This window comes from Lissotriton helveticus, chromosome 4_1 (assembly GCF_964261635.1).
Source record: "Lissotriton helveticus chromosome 4_1, aLisHel1.1, whole genome shotgun sequence".
In the NCBI taxonomy this organism is placed as follows: domain Eukaryota; kingdom Metazoa; phylum Chordata; class Amphibia; order Caudata; family Salamandridae; genus Lissotriton; species Lissotriton helveticus.
The window spans coordinates 296,193,066-296,220,429 of record NC_136063.1 but is presented as its reverse complement, the minus strand read 5'-3'; the positions used below and the strand labels follow the sequence as shown (position 1 = coordinate 296,220,429).

At 41.9% G+C, this 27,364-nt stretch overlaps 1 protein-coding gene across 2 annotated transcripts in view; it reads right to left on the bottom strand.

Annotated features, from left to right (window-relative positions):
- The window catches only part of ATAD2 (ATPase family AAA domain containing 2), a 558,187-nt gene that overhangs the window by 442,573 nt on the left and 88,250 nt on the right, over window positions 1–27,364 (bottom strand). For both annotated transcript variants that reach the window (XM_078686807.1, XM_078686808.1), the window contains exons 8-13: window positions 20,416–20,536; window positions 18,918–19,022; window positions 18,681–18,789; window positions 12,830–12,945; window positions 11,799–11,973; window positions 11,617–11,705 (exon numbers count right to left, since the gene is read on the bottom strand). In XM_078686807.1, coding sequence (XP_078542933.1) covers window positions 11,617–11,705; window positions 11,799–11,973; window positions 12,830–12,945; window positions 18,681–18,789; window positions 18,918–19,022; window positions 20,416–20,536 — 715 coding nt within the window. The remainder of the gene's footprint in view (window positions 1–11,616; window positions 11,706–11,798; window positions 11,974–12,829; window positions 12,946–18,680; window positions 18,790–18,917; window positions 19,023–20,415; window positions 20,537–27,364) is intronic.

Below are 27,364 nucleotides of genomic sequence, written 5' to 3'. Positions count from 1 at the left end.
AGGCACCTCAAATGATGGGAGTGGTCCTGCTTTGTTGCTGGATTTCGAGAGAAAGGGAAAACTCTATCTTCACCGTGAAAAGACTAGTTATTATAATAACATATTCATTGGTTCCAGTCAATGTGAACACAATTACAAGGTAATTGGAGGATGGGGTTTCAAAAATGGGTCAGAACCTGTGTGTCCCGGAATTTATTATATATGTGGAAACAAGGCTTATTTCAAATTTCCGGATCACTGGTATGGAAGCTGCTACTTTGGCATTTTCTTCCCGAAAATATACCATGTGAATGAAATTGCTGGAAGCATTAAAAACACTAATGGCTTAGTGCGTAGTAAAAGAGAAAGCGTAGGTGAAATAATGGGTAGTATTTTTAGTGCACTGATACCTGGAGTGGGAGTGGTTCTGAACACACAGAATTTGCAAATTGTCAACAATAGTGGATCTGTTGTCTACTGACACATCTCATGGATTTCTGTTGGTCAATACCGAAATGGTTGCGATCAGATCAATGGTTTTACAGAACAGACTTGCTCTTGATACCTTATTAGCGAAAGAGGGCGGAGTCTGCCGGATGTTGAAAGCGCAACATTGTTGCACTTACATACCGGACAAGTGTGCAAATCCGAAAATATGTAAGGAACATTACAAATTTGGAAAAGGAACTTAAACCACTGGAGGTTGATAGTGCCTGGAAGAGACTTACTGATGGTCTCTCCGCTGTAGGTCATTGGTTTTCTAATTTAGGTAAAAGTTTTTTGTTTAAGGTACTGATGCCAATTGGAATAATAGGGTTTATTATATTCCTTATATTCGTCTGTTGCAAATGTAGCAAACACCAAAAGAAATATACTGTTAATAAAAGAGGTGTGAAACGGAGTGTGGATGAACTTGAATTAGAAGAACAGAATAATCAAATTTACAAAAGGGTGAAAAATTCTCACCCTACCAAAGACGTTAAAGAAAAATTGAATCGAATGTTGGAAGAAATTGAAATGTACAAAGTGTGAAAGAAAAGTTGGCATCTGATTCCATTAGTTTGTGATGATAGTAAATATCATCAGAGAGGGGATTGATGGAGCAAGATTTCGCATATTTCGCGACTTGCTTGGGTTCAAGAACCTCGAATAACTTATAACCAAGTAATTCAACCTGTTCGTCTTACTAATTTCCCTTTATCCTGACATTTGGGTGTCCTAGAGACGCTTGCCTATGTGTTTAATAATTCAATAACTCTTGTTCCTAAAAATGGCCGCTGCTTGGCGGGTTTCCTCTGCGCATGCGTTAGTCACACTCACGTCACGTGACGTACTTGCAGTTCTGGTGGGAATCTTTGCACTTGCGCACTTGCTTCTAAGATGGCTGTCTGTGTACTCACATGGTGAAGCTTGCGCGGATGTTTTATGTGGTTGTCTGTTTGCACTAATCATTCACGCAATAGTATATTATAAAGTAAAAGGGTATAGAGTAGCTATTCATGGTATACAGTGAATTCATTTATTTCTATGTTTTAATTTTTTCCGCTTACTTTTCATGTACCGCGATATTGGGGGTCTGAGGGGTGCGCGAGCCATCTTGAAAGTCTCTACTGCGCATGTCACCCTGGCAGAGAGAAGGCAACCTTGAACAGTGGAACTCAGCCAGCTGGCAGCCACAGTCAAGATGCTCCTGAGAACGTGACCTGCGACCCAGCAGGATGGAGCTGAACTGTACCGCAATTGCTACATTTGTAATTTTTCCATTGTATTCTGTAGAGAATCCCATGAGAACCCCAAAATCACTAGGCGGTCCCAGAGTATGTAAATTTAGGCTTGTAGAATTCAATTATGATTGGTGTGTTGACCTATCCTACTTGGGGACCAATCGAAATTGGGGATTCTGACACTTGCAACATTTGGGGGGTGGTACACTGACCCGAATACAGTACAACTAGCCTTGGTTTAGCTAGAGAAATTGTCCGACTTGTCCGAATAGCTGACCTGTTACTGACCCAACGCACTCAATAGGTGACTGATACAGAGCGCTGCGGAGCACTCTGTCCGAAATATCCCATAGACTTAAGAGGTTTTACTAAACCTTAAGTGCTGGCGGAGCACTTTGCTGGGAAGTTCGATAACCCAATCGGGGTTCTGGCTGATAGCTGCAGAGAGGGTGGAGCGCAGGCGTTGCTTCCAAACTGCAGGTGCTGGTCGTGCCTTGGTGGTCCTGTCCCTAATCTGGTTTTCCTGTCCTGTCCTGGGGTGTCCATTCTGCACCTGCTGTCCCATTGATGACTGTCCTTCCTTGGGCTATTTCCTGTCTTTGACTGATCAGTGGCCAGGGTTGGTCTTCACACCATTCTAGGTAAATATATAGTGCTGAAACTCTATACTGCACCTTCTATTTTCTGTCTTTGCTTTAATAAAGACACACCTTTGCGCATAATTGATTTTCCATGCTTTCACAAAGCTACTGAATGAAAAGCTCATACGTTATTGCTGTTTTCTAGCATGTTCCTATGTTACCCTTCCTTTAAGCATAACTCTTCATACCGTTTATGAAATCTAGATGCGGTTTAAGATTTTCTCTTTCCCAAAGCTGATTGAAGTAAAGTTGCTAGAATTTAGCGTGTTCCATTTTTTCCCTACCTATAGATGCATAGGATTTCCAAACTTTTATTCAACCTTTGTAGTATCTCCCAGTAGTAAATTTCTAGTACGTGCATAAATTTGCCCCTTTATAGTTATCCATTCTCGAATTCCATTCCTGAAATCTGTTTAGCATATTCCCATGTTCTCACCCTCTTTAGACTCATAAATGGTTGCCCTGATTTATTTTCTCTATGGTTATGTGCTTTTCGTCATTTTGATTATTGATTGCCTTTTGATTGTAAACTGTATGCTTTCCGAATCTGAATTCTAGATAAATCTTTAAAACTTCCCAGTAGTTTGTGGTTATTTTATGAATACACGGAAATATAAAAGTTGGTATTGTATCTTGCCTGCCTTTCTTTTACAGCTAGCTCCTTGATCCATTGTGGTCATAGGTACCCGTAACGGTGGATTGGTAAGTCGGGTACAGTAGGAATAAATAGGAAGGAACCAGGGTTACTCGTAGTAGAGTGTAAGGTCACCCGATTAATGTATATGATGAATTGAAGTTTATGGGCCCGATGAGTATATGGTGAAATTTTTGGCCGGGTGACCTGCGATCTCTATCAGTACCTCTGGCACGCCTGCTCCCGTTTTGGAATTGGGTAGGAGGAAGGCGGTGAGGCTACTATGGTTTCTCAAACGCGTCTGTGCGACATCTTACTACACAGGGGCCCTCTAGAGGTCGAAAAGTCTTGTTTGCTCTTCATATGTTCCTCCCTTAACTGGTCTTTCAACTTCGAGTTACATTTATAAGGGCGATGTGGACCAGGCGTGGCGACGCAATAACTCTGCTTATTGTGTGCAGCATAGAGCTTGGCTTCCCACTTCATGATGGCTTTGGACTGCATTTGGAAGCACTTTGTGTCAGGACATGTTTGGAGCAGACACATCACAGGCAAAGGTCATGCAGGTCCTTAGACCTCAGTTTCTGGCATGAACTGCATTGTCTGGGCATCATTTCTGTACACTACACAATCATTAATTAAAGAAAAAAGGTTTCATAAACAAAATCATCTGTGGTGAAGGAAAAATGACACACACACACACACACACACACACACACACACACACACACACACACAAACCATAGGTTATAGACCATATATAGTTAGGAATTAGCATTTACAAAACCTTGAAAATTCACTGAAAAAACCATAGGTTATAGACCATATATAGTTAGGAATTAGCATTTAGAAAACCTTATTTTACTCACACAAAACCATTGAAATTCCATATATAGTTAGTTGCACTAACTATATATCGCGCACCCGCAATCCACTGCTGATGATGTCACATATTACATCATTCATGACATGGTCAGTGACATCACTGATGACATCACTGATGACATCTCAAATGACATCACTGATGACATCACTGATGACGTCTCATTTGGATTCATTCTTGTGCTAATACGATAAACCTCTTCAGACTCTAATATAACCTTAGATACACTCAGTGTATACAGACACTCACACACTGCCACTCATCAATGGAGTTACTCACACACCCAGTCAGTCATGCAAAGAAACAATCTCACCTCCATTTCTTCAACTATACAGTTATACACACCTTACTTATTGAAACATATACTAACACATATTTACTCTTATACAATCCCTGATACAAGTTCACAATGATCGATACAACCACTCACTCAGTGACTCTCATGCACAGTTATTTATATATGCCAACTCTCACATGTACTGTGTTTTACATATGTACTTACTATGACATGTAGCATTGAGATATCCATTCACTCATCAATACACTCATGCACACAGTCAACTGCCCATGTAGCTGTTTCCACATGCACTCTTGAACTCATACACCTAGTGAATAAACTGCTCACACATCTATGCACAGAGTCACACACCTTCCAGCCACCCCCACACAAACTCAATCTCCCATAGAAATACTTGGGCAACCAATTAATAACACATATAGCCTCTCGTATAGCTAATGATCAACACATGCAGCAGTTTACATCACAACAGACATAATGATGCACAAATTAAGACAGTTTAGTCACTAACCCATGCATTCAGTGAGACACATTTAATCACTCACTCATACAGTCAGTCACGCACCTACTAAATCCTTCATCCAGACACTTATACATCCACTCATTCTTCAATATCTAAGACATATTTTAACTTTACAGAAACATACAGTCACTGGATGTTGTCATCAGTGATGTCATTTGAGATGTCATCAGTGATGTCATCAGTGATGTCACTGACCATGTCATGAATGATGTAATATGTGACATCATCAGCAGTGGATTGCGGGTGCGCGATATATAGTTAGTGCAACTAACTATATATGGAATTTCAATGGTTTTGTGTGAGTAAAATAAGGTTTTCTAAATGCTAATTCCTAACTATATATGGTCTATAACCTATGGTTTTTTCAGTGAATTTTCAAGGTTTTGTAAATGCTAATTCCTAACTATATATGGTCTATAACCTATGGTTTTTTCTGTGAATTTCATTGGTTTTTTAACAGCTAATATCTGTAGCTGTAAAATGTATTCTTCTCTAAATCCAAAAATATATTTTATATGTTTATGAATAATTTTTTTTTTAAATATTTTTTTTTCTTCGTTCCCGCCTCGCGAATCGGGAAGCTTCCCGTTAGCTGACCTTGATGCCGCGAAATAGACCGCGAGCCGGTAAACGTTTCTTTACCGCATCGTGACGCCTCCCGTCCGCATGACGTTTCACGTTGTCGCGTGATACGTCATATGACGTGCTACGTTAGCGAACTGGTACGCGAAGCGAGTCGCAAAGCGCAGGTTTCTGGAAGCAAACCGGGAGGCCCTGCAAAGCGCTTAACGTAAACACAGCAAGTCATGTGACTTGGTAATAACACTTTTCATTGGTTCATTTCACTTTTGGTTTCCTAATGATGTAAGACTAGGTCATATAATCTAAAATGAACACTTTTGATTGGTTGAGAACTCTTGTTTTTCCCAAATGATGAAAATCCCTCCTTTCCTCACTCTGACTTTCATCATTGTGAGAGAAAGACCCTTTGTGATCACTGAGCAATGGCTTCTTTAGTAGCTTCAGCTGGTGCTTCCCCACCACCTCCACCACATCCAAGGAAGAGTGGACCACCTGCTCAAGTTGTAATTCAACAAGAAGAAGAAGAAGAGGAACAGGAGGACGAGCACGAAGAGAGGCAGTTTTTGCCTGAGCAGCCCAGGACGTCTCACCGGAAAGAAAACTTCATTTGGCAATTTTTTTAAATTCCCAAAGGTCAGAAAAAAGTAAATGCAAGATACGTAACTTGCCTTATATGTCAAGATAGACTGTCCAGAGGGACCGACAAAAAATACAGTTTCGGAAACTACACAATGCATCGCCATATGACTAGGTGGCATCCTAACAACTACAGTGCTGCACAGTTTCGGAACGACCTAGATAATCTCCCTATTATGGCCAGAAGATCTGTTGTACCGGAAGTAACGGGACCAGAGAGCAGGGAGATGGTGCCAAATATACAAATGAGATTTGGTGATGTAAAACACATCTGCGCATTTTGCGATGGATTCATTTCCTACGGAGAAAAAAGCATCACTCTGATCAACAGAGCTATTGACTATCATATGCAAGTTTGTCCGAAACGCCCAAAATAATAAATACTTCTTTTTTTTGTTTTGTTGCTCCTGTTGAGCCCTTTACAATGAATCGTTTTCATTGCCCCCTCCAAGAAAAACCCAAAAAAATATAAAACTGTTCCGAAAAATTCAAAAACAGTAAAAAAATGTTCAGAAAAAAAAAAAAAAAAAAGTTCTTTTCAGAACTACCTCCCCGTTATTAAAAAATTGGTACAATATTTGGAACTGTGCCAACCTCTATTTCTCTTAGTTCGCTTCCCAGTTCGCTCGCGGGTACGCGAACCGGAAGCGACCCAAAAACAGTAAGTATAAGGGAAGGAAACAGACACTTATGTTAAAAGAAAGACAGCTATAAGGGAGTAAACTAGAGATACCATTACCCGTAATCCACTGCTGATGATGTCACATATTACATCATTCATGACATGCTCAGTGACATCATCAGCAGAGGATTGCGGGTTTTTTGGCAACATGCCTTATCCACGGTTTAATAACGCTGCCTTTTGCTTTATATAAGTTTTCAAATTGTATGAAATATATACCAATAGGTCGTTATGAACCTTTAGGTAGTGCTTTTCTTCATGAGGTCTGGTCGCTTCCATACACATACAGATGTTTCAAAGATGATCAAGAAGTTTATCTGAATGGAGAGGAATGCACTGAGACGCCACATCATTCACTAATGTGTAGGCACATACAGTTACACGGTTCATGCAACAAACACCGACCAAATATGGCTTGCGTGTTGCAAGGCACGCCAGTTCCTGCTATCATCCCCACGTTCAAGTTGTTGGAAAATGGTAGTTATTTGATGCTCAATAATGAAGATTGTTCTGAGTTAATTAAAAGTATTCCTTTTATCGTAACAGTAAGTGAACGGGTTATTTGCTGCAGAAATGTTCTATTTCCTCCCACACATGAACATAGGGAGTTTTCAATCTGGCCACAAATACCAACCTTGAGACACGTTTCAACGGCATGGCAAGAATAAGAGCTCTTTTGTCTCAGAGAGAGGTGGCCTTGAGTTCGGCCCATGAAACTTTCGTACTTCACATAGCGAACACCCATACAGAGGTGCAAAACCTTTTTCAATTAACATTTGCCTTTCAATTTCAGCAACATGTTTCCGACTATCTTTAACGCATCCTCCACAAAGTCCCTGGTGCACTTTTTTAAAGTTGTTACCAGTGGTCTCGTGACTTCATTTGAGAAAATCTTTGGAGTCATCCCTGCTTCCTTTCATTGTATTTTCTGCACTCTGGTTCGTGGATTGGCATTTTTACTTGCATTACCAGCGGACGCTCTTGTGCTTTTTTACATTTTTAAATATGGATGTCCCTCCTATGCAACCTCCGACCCTGCAGCTGCTGACACTGTTCCGCAATCGCATGCTAGAATATTATGGCACAATGCCGTTGGCGATATTAAGCACGGCATATGGATTATCTTTTCGGTTCTCATACTTCACCTGTGTCCAGCCTGTATTTCACTGCCTGACCTGTGATTTCGATTGGGCCATTGATTTGTGTCTCTGCGGACCGGTTTCTCCTGACGTCGACTTTAATCAGCTGATGACTCCTATCATTACTCACGAGTTGGTTTGTCCTGGCGAAAGGATTATGGCTGTGGCATTGATGCATGGACTACTTGGTCCCTGGAATTTACTGGCGGCAGCACAGTCTTTCTTGGAAGAGAGCTTTCTTGAAAACCCACCGAGCTGTCCTCTGATGGTGATAGAGGATCCGGTGCTGGGAGAGCACGTATGTTCTTTTCCGCTTTTAAATTGGATGGCTGAACTGTTTTCGGATGAAGACGGTGACTTCCTATTGGAGGCTGTTGCAGCTTATTTTGCATACACAGTTATGTCATAGACCTTTTTCATGTTTGATATGCTGAGTACTAGCATTTCATTGACAATTCATTGACTTATTTGTCAAGTTTTTATTATTTACCTTGCCTATTGGCTTAAGACTCGATAAAGTACTTGGCTGTTTTATTTTTCTTTAGCATTAAATTTTCCTAGTTTTTAATGCTTTACCTTGCGGACCGTCCACATATAAACTTGCAATCTGCTCTCATGAGATGGCACTTCTATTATCTTATTCAGTTCGTTTCCGGATCATGAGGAGGTGTCATCTAGGTCCTGGATATCTTTACACCGTGTTAAGTTAGCATGGGCTCATTACCGGTTTAAACTCCATTTTTCCTTTTTTGCAACTTCTGCACACGACACTTAGTTGTTGCTTTAGCTTTCCACCTAGTAGTTCATCGTGGTTTACATGAGAATAATATGTTATTGGTCTACTATCTGCTTTACTTGTTAAACTATATCTGTACAGCGAGTGCTAAAGTTTCAAGAACAACACGATACAGAATTGTTATGAGGTCTGATCTCCACGACTTCATACTCATAACATAAGTGCAACTTCTGCCAATTCTGGGCATGAGGCGGGTTTTATATTGCTTTGCCGAACACACATACACAACAGTTGATGCGGTTCACATGAAGAGAGAGCTGGTGTATGCTGATGTGATTCCTTCAAATCTAAGACACTAAAGTATGGGCACGCCCTAAACCAACACAAAGAGACCTTCTTAGCAAATAATATAATATGTGTATTAGGGAGGGTGAGATATAAGCAGCCGCGGGCCGTGGAGGGAGTTACGGTGAGGCAGGGAGGCGGGGAGGGGGAGGGGCAGGGTGGAGCCCTCTCCACCCTGCCCCTCCCCCTCCCCGCCTCCCTGCCCCACCGTAACTCCCTCCACGGCCCGCGGCTGCTTATAAGTGTTGCTAACTCTTATTCATTTACAGCATGTTAACATACTGTCACCATTCGCTTTTTATGTACTAGTAACTATGCTGGTAATTTTGCTACTGATAATATGTGTACTTGTATTCTCCACCCTGCTTCTCCCCCTCCCCGCCTCCCTGCCTCACCGTAACTCCCTCCACGGCCCGCGGCTGCTTATAAGTGTTGCTAACTCTTATTCATTTACAGCATGTTAACATACTATCACCATTCACTTTTTATGTACTAGTAACTATGCTGGTAATTTTGCTACTGATAATATGTGTACTTTTATTATCTAAGGTACTACGCCTGAGAAGACGGCATTAGTAAATAAACATTTCAAATACACATCTGTTCTTCTTAACTCCATGTTCTGGTTTCTAAGAAATCTATAACGACCGACTGTTCATGAGTTCCACGTATCCTGAGGTACTATAAGTTCATATTCTGGATTGTCTAAACATTGAGAGTTTGTTATATCCAATGTGACACTGTACCTAGCTTGCTAAGGAGTTTTTGATTACTAACGTGAGTTTTGGGACACCCTAATTCGCCGAGGTTCCAATCCTCTGTCCACAGTTCTGTATGACAACAGAAACCCTGCGACAGGGGCACCCCCGACCCTTGCTGGAGCTTCATCACACTTGCGATACAACTCCAGCAATGCGCCACCTTTACGGCACAGATACATCACGCATCTGTGCTGTTTTTGCCCCATGATGCGCCGCATTGTAAATGCAGCACACCATAGGTGACGGAACAGCGGCACAGAATGACTAACACATCCCTGGTGATGCGCCAGTCATCATAAATGTATCCCTATGCTTCTTATCTTGTTAGAGATGAACCGCCATATATATCATCAAAGTTTTTTGCATTTCCTAAATAGCGAACTTTAAGGAATAAATAGCGATTCTTTACCATTCCTAGTTTGCGATGAGCTATTTGCTAATTAGCCGAATGTAGCCCAATGAAGCCCAATGTAGCCCAATGTAGCCCAAAGATGGCCGCCAGACACACAAAAAAACAAATGTAGCCCAAATATCAGCCAGATGTAGCCCAACTATAGCCCAGTGACAGAATGACCAATCAGCTTCGCAAACCTCCGTTACGCGAAGCGGAGCGCTGTTACAGATATATATCTTTTTTTGAACGTTAATTTCTCAAAATCCACTGGAGCACATATATTGAGACCTAGCAAAGGCACATCGGGCTACCAGTCCCTAATATTTTGCCAAGTTTCGTGCAAATCCATTCAGCCGTTCAATTATTATTATTATTTTTTTTTTTTGCCCCGCGGGGCCCTTTTAAAACCTCCACATCAAACCTAGGGGGTCAGCGAGGATCTACTATGCCCCCTTATAGTTATTTCCCCCTTTGTTTTGACCTCCTCTTGTCTCTCGATCCTACCGAGAGACAAGATGGCGGCCGCTACGGACTGTTTGGAATGTTGACAGACGCCGGAGAACCAATCAGCTTCGCTTCACAAAGCTCCGTTGCGCGAAAAGTCCGCGAACCAGAGCGCTGCCCGGTCCGCTGTTACAGATATATATCTTTTTTTAAACGTTAATTTCTCAAAATCCACTGGAGCACATATATTGAGACCTACAAAAGGCACATCGGGCTACCAGTCCCTACAATTTTGCCAAGTTTCGTGCAAATCCATTCAGCCGTTCGGGCTAAAAGTGAGGCCAACCGCCCTATGGAAAACAATGTTAAAAACACGTTTTGGGACCCCCCTTTTTTCTCGGCCCCCACTGGACGAACCCCCCCCAAATTTTCAAGGGCTGCTCAGAAACAAAATGTGCCATTTTCCTGAAAATTTCAGCCAATTCCGTCCACAAACGCCAAAGTTATTAGACATAGAATTTTCAAAAAACCCATAGAGAAAAAATCCTAACTATATATACCTACTGGCGACCGCCAGTAGGTAATATATATATCCACACACACACACATATATATATATATGAAGCACAAGGCAGGCTATCCTTGCTCTATGCTGTAAAATGATCTCCTTCACTTCGGTCAACAGGCCCTGGACTTAGACCGAAGGCAATGTGCTAAAATAAAAACCTCCTGTTTTCAGCTGGCTACAGCGTATTTCCAGGATGGATTGAAACCACAGTAATTGCAAACTAATTTTAGGAAAACCTAAACATTAGCGCAAACCAGCAGAAAAAATAAACCTGACTGAAATACTTTTGGATAAATAGGTATCTGAAAGTTTTCCTTTTAGGACTATTGGTGAGGGTTACTCAAAATATCTAAAGCAAGGCCAGATGCGCAAAAATTAGTCATATTTCAGTACTGGGGGTGGGTTCTGTTCTACTAGCCTCCCTAGGAAGGACTACAAAACACTGGAACAAAACAGTGTGAGGAATAATAGCATGACCAGATTGCCAATAGCTATATGATAACAAGGTTTAAATTTTCTCTTTGACAGTTATAAAGCAATCAATGTTGATGTACTTTTTCGTTCAGCAAGTAACATATGCCATACCCATCCCACTTCTTGAACAAAAAAAACAGACCTCCTTTTTAATGATATAAACAGACCCTCACCTGTGAATCTGATCTTGTCTGCTAGATCGGACAGGAGCCAAGCCATCGATCTCATCAAAGAAAATAATAGAAGGCCGCATTTGATGGGCCTATAAAAACAAAAAAACAAAAAAGAAAAGGCGGTAAGTGAAGGAGTGCATCAATAAGAAATTAACACTGCCACACAGAACCATTTACCGTACCTGATCAAACAGTAAACGAAGCTGCCTTTCTGATTCGCCCACCCATTTGCTTAGACAGTCGGCGCCTTTTCTCATAAAGAAGGCAACTTTTTTATCCCCTTGACTGCATTCATTGGCAAGGGCCCGGGCAACCAAGGTCTTTCCTGTTCCAGGAGGACCATAAAACAAACAACCTCTGTAGAGAAAAGAATATTTGCAAATTTCACAAACACAAAAGTAAAGTTTAAATGTACAGTTTACAATAGATCACTTTTGCCAGGGTATGCACAAACCTTCTGCAAATATTAAGATACAGGACTTGTATACCTAGTAGGATACATACAGAAACTGCCCAGGAATTACGAAATGTACGCAAGTTTCAATGTTCTCAGCTCATGATACAGATGGGTTCTATTTTGCTGGATCATCTCAGTATTCACCTGCTCATTCTGCTCAAGCGATAAAAGTTCACCAAGCTCTTTCTTGGGACTAGTTATTAAATTATTTTCAAGTGACAACCGAGGGAAATTACAGCAAGACTGCAGATTGACAGCATGCTTTCCCCAGATATTCTCTTGCACAGTAATTCTAACTGTATGGCGCATGTCAAAAATATTTTTATAAATTATACGTGATAACGTACCCACATTTTATATGAAAGCAATTATAGCGGCCTAGATGACGACTTGTGGTTACTGTACTACATGATTTGGTTAACAAATTGCAACCAATTTCATAAGCCAGGTGCATGTATGTTCTCCTTTAGGAACTGAAATCATGGACAGTTTCAAAAACTCCAAGTAATTTTTATTTTTTTACTATGTAGTGTATACTAATGAATATAAAGCATCAATAGGGCAGATCATACACAACATCACTGCCACAGAATCAATTCATTACAGATAATCTTTCTTAGAATAGAATGGTCACTCATTACTCCTTCAACTTCCAATACAACTAGTAATGTCAAGTTGGATGGTGTTAGAGCCTAGAAAATTGCTAAAAAGGACTAATGATAAAAAAAACTTTAGAGATTCCAATACCAAACTTACCTCGGAGGCTGAATTTTAAAACGTTCAAAGATTTCAGGATATAATAAAGGAAAAACCACCATCTCCTTCAAAGCAGCAATATGGTTAGCAAGTCCTCCAATAGAGTCAAATCGCACCTAACAAGTAGAAAAACAGGAGACTTAACTACTAAGCACAGAAGGGGGCTGACATTACTGTGCTTTAACCACTGTGATACATTGAACTTGGATCATTCCCTGCAGTACAGACTGCAGTTTACAAATGAATGCTTAGGGTCCTGCTTCAGTCAGTCTGTCCTGCAAAGTTCCTACTGTGACTTCTCTTGCCAGGGACAAATATCTGCTCTTTCCAGCTGATTCTTCAAGACATGTCACATTTCAAACCCACAGTCTGTTCTATACAATCTGATAATCCTACCCACGTCTAAGCTCCACCCACAAAAACCAGTCAAACCGCTGATTCTTGCTTCTGTTTCAGCTCCTTCACAACTCTTACTTTCAGGTCACCCTAGTCTACCAGAATACAAATAGACCAGTGACCTTTTCCACACCGCCCTCCCCCCCCACTCTTTGTGTGTCAATCTTCTATGGTCCTTAACATTTCCTCCTGTTTTACTCAATTCATACTTGCTCAGCCCCATCTTATTAGCTTACACTTACCATCAAACTAGGGACTTCCATCCTTGTGTTTAGGTCATAACTTCAGTTTTTCACATGATTAACATGCTCGAATATTTACTCTACTTTGTGCATCTTTAACATTAGGTCAATGGCTCACGAAAGCAGATTCTAGACCATTACTGGAGTGAGGGTAGAGAAGTACAGTTGGCAAGCAACAGCAGGCATTACAATGAAATCAAGTGAAGTACAATTTCAGAGGGAGGGGTCTACTGCTGAACAATTAAGCAAGTATGACCAAATGATTAAATCATTGCCACTATATTGACACACATTGCAAACCAAAACTTCATTGACAAGGGTAGGCAAGGGTAGTACCAAGTCTATAACCCAATAAAAGTGTGCAAAGGATTTAGGCAAACTGCCTAGATTGATAAATAGTTACAAATTACTGTAACAGTTTGAAAAAGCTCAACTCCAAGGCTTTCTTCCTTAACTAGGAATCTCTAACCTTGCCTGCAATAAGAGCTACTTATGTGCAATGAAAATCATCCCGAACTACTAATATTAGTGTTAGTGACCACATTAGTGACCACATAAAACAAAAAAACATTAATGGCCACAATAGGTACGATTTACGCAGCGATCACTTCGTTTATCAGGCATGGCTGCCAGAAGAAATGAAAAAATGCTATATCACTATGTTAAAGTCAAAAAGATTTATTGCATAATTAATTAAAATTATTACAAATTTCACATGGTAAAATAACATTAGTAAATAAAATGTCAATGTCTTCTTACTGCTCAGCGTCTAAATAATCATGTAAAATACAATTTTTTTTTTTTTTTAAACTTTCGCCCCGGGTGTCTCAAGCCGTCTCAGAGTGTTAAAGAGTTTTTACAATTTGTAACTTCCGATGGGATAGCTCCTCAGTGTTCCCCTGCTCGACTTGACTTCGGCATTTTCTCATCTCTGCCAGGAATTTGACTCCCCGGCATGCCAGGATTATGGAGGAACCTCCCAGCCAGCTTGTTACTGCGTGCCTGCCTGATCGAATGTTTAGCTCATTAAAAATGGGCTTCAAATGTCGTCGCCTATGAGCCATAAGAGCTGGACATACACATAAGAGATGGACTAGAGTTTCGGTTTTGTAACCGCAAAGACGGCATTGCTCCGTCTGTTGTGTGCGTTTCCAGGATGGTAATAAATCTTTCGAAACATGAAGACCCATCCGGTAGTCTGTAAATGCTCTTTTTAAATACCCGCTAAAATGAGATGAGAGATAAGCTTGAGGTGTTAATGCAGTAAAGGAGTTGATGATGGTCCATCCATGCCGACGTTTTGTAAGAGTATTTTTGTCCTCCAAAAAGGATCTCCTTTTTGCTGCTGCATTAGCTGATCTACTTAAACCTACTTTGTCCAACCCAGTGGTCCATACTAATTCCACATCCATCTCTTTCACGCTGGATTTCAAATGCGATCCCCAGATGCTCAGGGATACGCGGTCCGCCTGTTTTTTTATTTCTTCCCAGCTCAGCCAGTCCATTGTGTCTGGGTCTGCACAGCGTAGTTTGTGACAGAGCTTCACGAAGCCGCTCATGCTCCGGAATTTCTGATTTTGCAGTCCAAATTCAAGCCTGACTTGCGATGCTGAGGCGGATTTTGGGAGGTTAAAAACAGCTTTGTAGATTTTAATCTGTAGGTCATTTAATAGATCCGCCTCCTTGCCGCACCAAGTAACTAAACCGTAAGATAGGGTGGGCATGATTTGGGCTGCCATAACTTTCAATAGGTGCTTGTAATTAGGGCAATCCATTTTTGCTTTTAGTAAACGGTAAGCGAAAATTAATGATTGAGCTTTGGCTTGCATTGCTACTTTGTGATCCTTATGTTTTGCTCCTTGTGATATTACTATTCCAAGGTACTTGTACGACCCTTGTTCTTCCACCGTTTCCCCATTCGCCATCCATTTGTACTTGAGCTTTTGTGGATCTACTAGCCGGACTACTTTTGTTTTTTCTTTGTTTAGTTCCAGCCTTTCCCGTTTCAAATAGGATGTTAGATTATTTATTGCTCTTTGTAGGCCGATAGGTGTTTTGCTCAGCAATACGATGTCATCTGCATATTGTAAAAAATTTATTGGGTTATTGGCCAATAATGGTGGATGACATTCAGCCGATTGCAGGACACTTGTGATATCAGAAAGGAAAAGGTTAAAAAGGGTAGGGGCCAACACGCAACCTTGTTTGAGGCCTTGGTGTGTTGAAATACTCGAGGTGGTGCAGCCTCCATTACTCTAGCCCAAGTGTTTTTATATAGGACTTCTATTGCCTTTAAAAGTTGATTCGGCAAGCCCCAGCTCCTTAACTTTCCCCACAGGCGCTCTCTATTCACCCGGTCGAATGCGGACTTGATATCAATAAAGCATGCGTACAGCCGAGCTCCCTTAGTTACCGCAGTGTCCATTAGGAGTGACAGACAAGTTAGGTTCGTTATCGTTCCCATTCCCATTCCTTGCCTGAACCCTGTTTGAAACTTGGGAATTATGTTTGTGAGTCCTATCCACTCTTGTAGCTCTGATAGAATGCAAGAGGCGTAGAGCTTGGCCTCCACATCTATTAAGGATATCAGCCTGTAGTTTGCGGGGTTGCGGTGGTCTCCATGCTTAAATATTGGGTGAATAATATTACCTTTCCAGGAGGCAGGAACCTCAGCTTGTTTATATATGTGATTAAAAAGAGGCGTTAAGGTCTCTGACCACAGGACCGGGTTGTGCTTGAAGATCGCGTTTGGCAGCCCATTCGGGTCAGCTGCTCCTTCTGTCTTCAGTCTTGATATTATGTTTCTCAGTTCGTTTTTGGTGGTTAAGTCAACCAATGCAGTGGGCCCCTTAAGTTCCTCCATGGTCTCGAATTCTTTATATTCCTTACTCTTATTTCCGTTTTTTTCCTCTTCGTTTACCTGTGTCGCCCATGAGCCGTTAACAGTGCCTGTGTCACAGTACAAGGTTTGCACATGGAGAGCCCAAGTTTCCGCTCCGACTCCTGCTTCCTGTTGGAGTATTGCCCCTTTATTTAGATTGTTGATAATACCCCAGAAGTCCCGGCTGTTTGGCTGTTTTACCGCACTTAGAAGTTTGATCCAGATTGTTTCCTTATAAGAGGACTTCGCATCCCTCAGTGACTGCCTATAGGTACTCCTTGCTTCCTTCAGATAACGTTTGTTTATTGCGAGCCCCCTTTTTTTTTGACTAGCAAATGCTCGGACCTCTTTGGCGACCTTTCTTTTTTTTGATCTTAGGTCCGTGTTGAACCATGGGTCCTTCTTGGTGTTTTTATTACGCTGGTTCCCTAGCTTAGCCGGAAACTTTTGTAGTAGAACCTGAATCAGTTGCTCCCAGTTGGATACACATTCTTCCTCTTTTTGCGGCCATATCTTGGACAAAAAGGATTTTACAGTGTCCAGAATTTTTTCCAACCCTTCCCCGCGCAATTTTAGTTTTTTTAAGTTGAATTTTGTTGCGTGGTGTAGAAGAGAGGGCAGGCTTTGTGCCAAGGTGAGCGCGATATTCAGTCTTGCTATTTGGGGAAAGTGATCACTTTCTACGCGTTGGTCAATTTGAAATGATTCAATACCGGCAAATAGCTCCTTACTTACAATTGTATAGTCAATTGTTGAATGGGCCTTGCCGCACAGGTATGTAATACCGGCCGGCCTGTCTCCCTTTGTGTTGCCATTCAAAACTGACAGTCCTAGATCCCTTAAGGTGGTTAATTTTTGTCCACCGCTACTTGATGCGGTCTTTGCTTTCCCCCGGTTTTTTCCAATGAGATCTTGGTTGAAGTCCCCAGAGATAAACAGTGGGCATCGCTTGTAAGTACTTTGCATCACTTTTATCAATGATATTAAGTTTGCGTGTTTTTCTTTCTGTGACTTCCTATCAGGGTGGATGTAGACATTGATTATTATAAGTTGCCATTGTTGAGTTCTGGTTGGCGGGGTTTCAAAAATTCTGATAACTTGGGCCCAAGTTAAGACCCACGTTCAGCTCTTCTGTTTCCCAATTATATTTTTGGGCTACGTAGGTTGATAATCCGCCACGGGGATGCCCGAAGGTTGAAAATCTTTCAGCAAATATGTAATGTTCTTTAAATCCTGAGATTGAGATAGGTTTTAGATTCCATGACTCCTGAATAAGGATTACGTCTTGTTGTTGGAAAAAGGCTTGCGTTTCGTGGTCGTGAGCCATTTCTTGGAAGCCATGGACATTCCAGGAACAAAACGCAACATTTGGTGGCCTTTTTAACTTCTGAGGAGGCTTCCCGTTTTGAATTGCCAAGGACAAATTAGGCTCTGGGTTAGGTAGGTTTGTTGCACAGTGCCAAGGGTATCCAAGACCAATCTATTTTGTCCAAGCCATGATGACCAGTTGTTTGCAGGTTTTCTGACGAGAGGATCCTGGACCTTGTGCTTGGCGCTGCAGGCGAGGAAGCACGGGCGCTTCGCAAGCATGTGCTTTGACTTCCTCTATTGCAGTTTCTCATTTTTTGATTGCGTGTATTATCTTCTATGGATTGGCTCCATGTAGAGAATACATTACAGTCATAGCTGCAGTGTCCCTGGCACCATGGTAATTGCAGGTGTAATAGGTCATCCCAAAGCTGCATGTTTTATAAATGATACATCAGCTTTAAACATTTTGAAAATTCAACAATTTTCTACAAAAATCATTTTGTGCAGCAGAGACAGCTAATTGTAGGGCCTAGAGAGCTACCAGTAGCTCAAGTGCTACTCTGAGAAGACTGGACTAGACAAGCAGTGCAGCATATCCACTGAACAATACCTTTCAACACATGCAGGGCTCCTCAACATTGGAGAAAATGTACCAGAGGCATCAATGAATCATGTTGCTACTTGTCTTTATGAAGTGGTGGCTGTTAGCGGAGTAAGCCATTCTACCAAAATGATCAGCTTTTTGGCTCAACGGTAAATCAAGGCTAAGAAAAGCACCTTTCTTGTTCATACCTACTCCAGCAGACTTCTCTCGCTTTATAAAGGAGGAACTGAGAGGGCGCTCATGCTGAAGGAATATTAAATAGTTTGGGTGAAGAGGAATAAAAGCCCAATGAAGAGGTGCAAGTATGCATGCAAACTGCTACAAACCTGTGTGCAATTCCTTAGATAGAAGATTTACATGTGTATTAGTCTACAGTGAACTGAGAGCAAGCCAGGTGGCTCTAATGCAGGAACTTACAGAAGAATCAATTTGCATAGGATCAACATCAGCAAGACTGGCACCAATTTTTAATCGATCTTTGTGAATCCCCTTTAAGTCTTCCTTCCGCATATTTAGAGGTAGACACCTATTTGGAACAATTAATAAAGATGGTCATTAATAAAGTACCACCACATTCAGATTTTACAATTTTACATTTAAAGAAAACTAATCTATAACCACTGGGCATCTGCAAGCTCAGCTGTGGCAAATTACCGGCTTATTGATTTGTTACGGCTTCGATTTCTACGTCGCTCAAAGTGTTCTTCATCAGAAGAGGAAGAGGATGATGTAGAATCACTGCTGTGGATAGCATGCCTCCTGCAAAAACAGGAAAACAAGAGAATATCAAACCCTCACAGGCATGTGCCCAGCTCACAAGTACTCAGTAAAATAAAAAAAGGAGAAAGAAGAAACAAATATCCTGCTTTCTGGAATGCATGAGACTGGCATTTCCAAACTCTGACGAAGATCACAGTTCATCTAGAAGCTGCATTAAAAACACTTGCATTTCAGTACTCTTCAGCTAGAGGGTCATCGATATAGCTAAACTAGGAAAGATGAAGCATACTGGACAGTGTAGTTATCTTGAAGTCTGAAAGTCACCCGGTAGTACAAACAAAGCAATCTTATCCAGCAACATTAAACTGAGGCGGAGCAGTTTGCCACAATCCACATCATGGATGCATGTTTAAATGCACCATTTGAGATCTGCTCAATGCTAGTACAAAATGGAGGTAAAAAGGCAGTGAAGATACACCAAATGTACTACTTCAATCCTCCACTATAAGACCCTTTGGTGTCCATATGTTCAGGTACCAAGGCGCTCTCAACTAGTCAGAACCCCTTTAAAAAGGTCAAGCATCAGATAGGAGGGGGTAAAGGCATAGGACACAGACTATTGAAACTCCCTGTTAACATGAAATAAAGAAGTACTGGCTTGAACAGCAAGAACTGACTGCTTTGGGTTAAGTTTCAAGACGCACCATAAAATTCTCATTGGTGGCAACCTTCAAGGAGTCCTTAGTGAGAAGAGAATCCCAGTCCTTTTGACCCACAAATGCAAATCAATATTAAGTAAGGAAAAAAATGGGACACTACAACTCTTCAATACATGATTGTCAAATAGCCTTTAAGGCATCAATTGAAGATTTAGGAGCTAAAATAATGTTTAATTAAAACTGACAAAATTACAAGTTACCATTTATTCAGGTCTTCAATGTACTGGACAGTAAGTGTTGTGAAGTAGAAAAATTATTAAGTAAAATTAGTAAACAAAGACCTAACAAAATATTTTAAGGTGGGTGCTTCACAGGAGATTAAAAAACGTTAACATTACAAAGTGCCACAACTACGTACAGTGTGTTAAAATGACCTGTGCAAATTAAGTGACAAGATACACATTTCAATTAAGAAATTAAACAATTTAATGTTCTCAGCTCCATCACTCAGGTTTTTCCCCCTTCATTGTATCAACATTTGAAGGCTTGGACCTAAGGATCACAAAACCAAAACCTGCAGAAAGTACTTGTAGAAGATGAGAAGCTCACCAATCTGTTGTACATAGATCAATTTGTTGTGTTGCAGTCCTTGCTGGTACTTTAGGTCAGGCCAAGATCACTAGCACTACTAACCATTATTTAGTCAAAATGTTTGTTCTAAAAACTTTAAAATGGAGTCAAAGCTTAATACCAATGCAGGAGGTGAAACAAACCTTGTCTTTCTCCTTTTGCAGTACGGGCTTCGTGGGCCAGCAGATGAAAAACGATATCTTCGTCTTACAGGTGAGGATGGACCAGAATAAAATATTTTGGGTTTCTTCTGGTGGCGGGGTTCTAAAAAAAACAGAAAAAACCTTTTAATTTCACAGTTTGTTTGTATAGTGCAAAGACCGGTGTATAAGCAAGCCCCACAAGCAACAATATTGATAAAGAGCATCTATAGAAAGATCACTTCCAAACAGCATACAAAGAACAGCATAGTTTATCGAAGGGGGGGAGTGGGGTTTGTGGCAGACTCACAAAAGAGGCGAGGCATCCAGTGTGGTCAGTTAAAGTATAACCTCCTAAGAGTTTATGATATTACAGATTCATAATTGAAACTCATCCAGTCCTCACCAACCTCTAACAGTAGATACATCTAACTTCACCTGGAAGAAAACACATTTTAGATTGCCATCATTCATTAAATTGTTCATAAGTCATGTGCAGGATAAATGCTCCCTGGACACCTACTAATCCTAATATGGTGGTGCTAAACACATGCACCATTACTTGATCAGGAAGCGAAACCATGAGTATACAAGAATCAGAAGAGGTCTAGAGCATTCAGGCTTATGGTAACACATGTCTCGGTCCAATGAGCTGTGGTGGGGTCAGTGCAATAATTGTTGCTGTTCTTTTCTGGGCAGACATGAACCCTATCATGGCACAGTGAGAAAGGTTATTCACTAATGGAGAAAGATCAGTGATGTTGCTAATGTAATGCACTCCCAAATGGGAGTCTAAGAAAATCCACTCCAAGATCAGATCACATCACATAATGCTCAGAGATCAGAAAGAACCTCAAAGCTACATAGAAGGTTACAAGCCTCTATCAATGGGGTAAACATTAGAGTTCCTGATCTAATCATGATGACCAGACGGAACAAGAAACCTTTTTCTAGAAGGATAGCCAGGAGAAAACTGCAGGATGTAGCTTCCCTCATAGCCCAGCACTTTAGTCGGTTACTGACCAGTTCCACCTGTGGCATCCTGGGTAGAACACCACTCAGAATAGAGCATATTGAAGACATCACCGAATAAAGTCGGTAATGTGGATGATCGCTGGCCTTTGGGAGATCAAACTGCCATGAGGGCAGGGTTGCTCATGAGGTGGCATGAGTAACATAGGCCTACAGAGTCAGGGGAAGGGGGGGGTTGGTGATTAACATACAGCCACCTCATGCCTCTCATGGAAGTGGAACGGTGATCCTCAAAACCTTGGAGGTTGATTGCACACACAAAGGCGCTTTGAGGAAGTGTGCTAGGGCCATGCCCTTTAATACAGATGCAGGGCCTTTGAACTGCTGAGCGGGGTTTTGGGCACCTTAGCAGGAGGCAGGGAAGTCTCTCAGGGTATTGCAATGTGAAATGGGTTGTGAAGCAGCACTCCTGGATGTGAGGGTGGTTGGGGAAGATTTCAACTAAACCACTGCCTAGTAATTAAACATAGTCCATTAGAACACAGCCCATGTTGGGAGTAAAAACAGCTGCCCACTTCTGCAAATCTCCAGCAAGCTATATCTGCGCTGAAAAAGAAAATTAAAGCATACAAAGAAGATTTTCTATTGATTTGGCCTGGAACTGCACACATATTTGGCAGTAACGGACAGAATGGCGACTGGATAACCCTTCCCAGGACCACAGGCTCACAAAACTACCCATGAGAATGGGCAGGACTACATGCTGCTCCTCGGCGACGAGTGGTTAAGAGTTAGCCAAGAGTGGGACTATATGTGGGAACACCCATATGCTGAAAAAAATTCTCTACTCTTAGCAGTAAGCCAGAATTTGGACCGCTTACCTTCATAATTTTTAACCCAATACCTACTCTCAGCAATACAATGTAACAAACATGAAGTGGCCCGGTAGGGAAATCTACTGAGGGTTTGGGTTGTACAGTATTGGCGGCAGAACAGTGCGTAACGTGAATATTAATAAATGAGAGGTCCAGAGAGTAGAACGGTGCTAACAGTAGAGAGGAAACCCTGAAGCCCCTCAGAAGCGGCCTGGTGGGGAACACCAGAACGCCACATAAAATTATAGCAGGTACTGTGCACACGTACTGTGTAAAACAACTTAAGTATAAATAGTCAATAAATCCAACAGAAAAGAGACACCAATGTTTTGTTTTGAGAACAATATATTTTCACTTCATATACGTCTTCTTTTTCTTTTTGCATGTAAATCTTGTAACTGGTGAGTTACGGACCTACGTACCCGCACACTGACCATTGTCAGGAGATCACGTGTCAGTTGTACCCGACTACACGATATTTTTCTACTTGTTCGAGTCACTTTCCTTGAGTTCGTAGTCCCCGACAAAATACCTGGGACCACGTCATTTATCCTCTCTACACCGCCCAGTCACTCAAGCGCCTTTTACAGCCCTGATGAGTCACAGACATTGTTCTAGTGACGAAACACGTGTCGGCTGGCGTTAAGATTTACATGCAAAAAGAAAAAGAAGACGTATATGAAGTGAAAATATATTGTTCTCAAAACAAAACATTGGTGTCTCTTTTCTGTTGGATTTATTGACTATCTATACTTACTTAAGTTGTTTTACACAGTACGTGTGCACAGTACCTGCTATAATGAAGTGGCCCTGTATTGTAAAAGTCTTTTCTAAAGAGCTCCATCATTAATTTGCATCTAGCCTGCAAATATATATCAAAAAGCAATTTAATTGGAGTTGTGTAGCTGCAATGAACAATAACTTCTACCATCAAGAAAAACGGAGGATTCGTGCCCCCCCTTTGAATGCGTGGAAAGCAGGGATGGACTATTTTATGGGGCTAGAGCGCCCTGTGTTTGAGGCCAGAGGATGCCCCCGGAAACATTACAAAATTTGGAAGCGGTGGGCGGAGTATCGGGGTCTGACTCTGGTACCTCCAGTGGAACCTGTTGATGGTCTAGATGTGGAAGATGGAGTATAGGCCCGAGGGAACACTAGTTTCCTGGCTGGACACTAACATTCTTGGAGGCTTATTGGGATCACGTGCACAGGGTTAGGGAGGGACAAGGGGTGGGTCATGGGGTGGATGTGGGAGGCAGGGGGGGTTACTTGGGGGTGTTTCTTTGATTGGGTTTTTGTGCTACTCATACCAATGTTGACATTTGGCAGGCCCTCCCGACTGTGGAGAACTGCATACATGCCTTACCTGATCAATCAAAATTAAAAAAAAATTGTGAAAAAAAAAAAGAAAAACGGAGGAGGGATGATTTGGGCTGCTTTGTAGCAGCTGGAGCAGGAAGATTCGCAATCAGAGTCCACCATCAATTTTTCTTTATAAAAAGCGCAGTGAGACCATCTGTTTAACAGCTTACGGTTAGTTCAAAGTGGATCATGCAATGATCTAAAACTAGCCAGCCGAAAAAGAAAGGAATCATTTTGGAGTGGCCAAGTCAAAGTCCAGACCTCAATGCCATTGCACAGTTCTGGGAGAACCTAGGCAAGGGGTTCATAAATAAAGGCCCTCAAATACATGGGTTTAAAGCCCCTATTACAAGTAGCACAGTGAAGTGGTGTACAAATAACCAGTATACAGACTCACCTACTCCGGTCTGAAATTGCACCACTGCACAGCGCAATTACAAGATTTTGCCCCAGAATGAGGAACAACTACTATGGTATTACTAGGTCTATTTCAGCAGGATTCCCCATTCCAGGGAAAATTCTACATCCATTTACTATGATGCCTACATCCCATGGCTTTAGGAAGGGGGTAACCTAGGGTGCAGCTATCAGAGGGCCAGCAGCCTCTACCTGATCAACACTCATTTTAACTGCAGGTAAAACCGAGCTTAGTGTTCCTGCACCCAGTAAATCCAGGTGTATGTACACCGGGACGTTTGTCATCAGGCTGAGTGGCATTTCACTCCGGAGACTATTATTCCAGCCCTGAGCAGTGTTGTAAAGAGGAGTGTTTCAAAATTCATGGCAGGAGATGAAAGAAACTCAGGAATAGTGGGCTTCCAACAATTGCTGTTGAAGAGTGGTTCCACACATTACTGAATCACAAGCTGCACTTACCTTCTCCCACAATATGGCCAGAATTTCCAGCTTAAAAAAAATAATAAAGTGCAATGTTTCACGTGAGGTAAGATTCATCAGTTCAAACTCATTGAGTTCTAGATTTACAGATGTCTTAACATGTGGAACAATAGAATCTTAAGGGAGCATTTTCATTTTCACCTTACTATTATAGACATGAATAAAAAGAAAATCCACCCTCTGCTTTCTTTCAGCACTCATCAACGCGCTTTACCATTTCAATGAGCAGATCAAAACCAAGTCCCTCAACAGACAGAAGAAATGTGAGGCAACTGCACACCCACTACCTTAGGTCAGGTCAAAGATAATTATTTCATTAACTGCCACAATCAGTTTTATATCAACATAAGCAAGTTATGCTTCTTGTTGAGTTCTGTTAAAAAGGTTACAGAAAATAAATGCCAGAGAGCAAACCCTACATTCCATGCATTATTTGCTGCTTTTTTGACCAGCCCATGTAGAAGATGGGCAATGTGGTTCAGTGGCTATGACTAAGAAGGCCTACCCCGTACTCCACCATAATGTAAAGGCTCTGAAAACATTGTTTATATGCAATCCGGATAACTTCTGGAAATGGGAATCTTTATTATGCACTGATAATTCTGGAATGCAGACTTTAAATATTTAATATTGGCATTAAATATGGAAAACATGGATAATGGTGACATTTGATTAGGTTTGGTGCATTGGTGTACTCCTGAAAATAACATTATTGCATAGTGATACTAAGAATTAGCTCATAAAATACCAATAAAGACATTTCAGGAACAAAGTAAGTGTTGGTGGCAAGGAATTGTGTAAGTCTTTATATAAACTTTCATGTACAGAACAATAAATTAGAGGTTAAATTGATAGAAAGAAAACTGCATATGAATGAGGACATGGGGATTGTTGTGGCCTGAGGCTCGACCTCTATTTGTGGACCTAAATTGTATATTCAATATTTTGGGTATTGTGCAATCCAGGTCTGCCTTACACACATGGGTCATTAGATTTTTTTGTGCGATACAAACTGGAAATATGTGGAGCTTAAGACCTGGTTAGGTGTGAAATTACTTAATTGTTTCATTGTATTAGTAGGATACTGTCCTCCGAATATATGCAAAAAGACAATTGATTGACACAACACAGAACAATGTCATACATTCACCCCAGTACAGCGATCGTGGCCTAAATCCATCGCTTTTGTGCTCCCCGTGCCATTTCAGTTTGAACACAGTCATATGCAAATCAGTCTTGACCCTGCACCCAATGGGAACAGTCCAGCCCGAACTGCCAGGCCCAGTCCTCCCTGCAACTTTAGCAGTGGAACCTTTGTCCGCAACTGTAGCACTGAGACTCCATGAGCCTTCCAGCTACTGCATTGTAGATCTGTGATTTCAGCACTGTAGTCCCTCTGTAACTAGGAGTTATAAATTGTAAGCCACCAATGTATGTAAGCTATAACATTTTATTCCCAATAATCATAAGCTATAGCATTGGAGGTCCAAAAACGTTTACAATCCATAGCACTTGAGATCTGTGCTCGTCCTTGGAGACCATCCGTGTCTAATCGCTAGCACCATCACCTATTATCCAGTCCGACTTTTTGCTTTGTATTCTTGACCACCACAAAGCAAACAACTGAGCTGGACCTGGGAAACTGGAGAGATGTGTGTGACTGAAACAAGCAATACGAAGAACGATAGGCATGCACACTTTATGCAAAGACCTTAGACCTCACGATTAATAATGAAAGAAATAATTGGGGAGGAGCTACGCGAGCGTAGACCTCACTATTAATAATGAAAGAAATAATTGGGGAGGAGCTACGCGACAGGTTAAGATGGCCGCGTACTCTCTCAGCTCCGCCAAGTCCGTCTGCCGGCCCAGACAGCCGCACCGGAGATCACGCGGAGTGCTTTGCACCAACTCCGAGAACCGGGGGCCACCGATCGCCGAAGTTACGCCCGTTTCCATTCCGGGCCTACAGGGAGCTGAAGCCGGGGACTGGCGTGATCGCGACACCTACTCCCAAGTTTAACAACAACGGCAGCCAAGGTCGGAAGTTGCCGGTAGGGTCTGCCGAAAAAGCGGATTTGCAGGACGCAGTAGCAGCGCAGAGTCAGTGAGACCACGGAACCATCTCGCCCCCCTTCCCTTCTTCGCAAAGTACCTTGTTGTACGGGGGGTTCTGGACCCGGTGGGACTCCTAACACCAGCGGAAGCAGACAAGCTGAATCCTGAGCTCAGAAGGGGGTGAGTGTGGGCCGGGGCATCAGAAGTTTGGTTGTTGACGTGATCAGGGGCTCGGGGGGGATTTGGTTGTATTTGGGGTTCGGGGCAGGGGTGGTGAAGCGGGAACCTCTTCCAATTTTTCTTTCTTTGAAGTGTTAGGGACGATAGGCACTCTGCAGTTTTCAGCGGGCAGTTTTGAGCCCAATGGGCAGGGCAGTGGGGTGGAGGGGATTTTGGGGAGGGGGGGAGGGGGTGAGGGGTTGGGGAATGTTTGTTTTTTGTGTTCAGAGGTTTGTAAGCCTCATCAGCACTGTATTTTGGTTTAATAGACGACATGCAGGGGTATGCAGGCAGAACCGCGAAGATGATGGGGGGTAGTGAAATAAAAGTGTTGAGTTAAAACGTTAACGGGTTGGGGGATAAAATTAAACGGAGTGTTCTTCAATTTCTCAAAAGGCAGGCGCCAGACGTGGTTCTGCTTCAGGAGACTCATCTTGTTGGTAACTCATGTAACGCACTACACAGAACGGGGTATAAACTGATCGCGCACTCGGGGTTCACATCGGGTTCCAGGGGAGATGGGGTTCTGGTTCGTAAGACATTTTAACTGGCAGTTACTTCCACTTGGG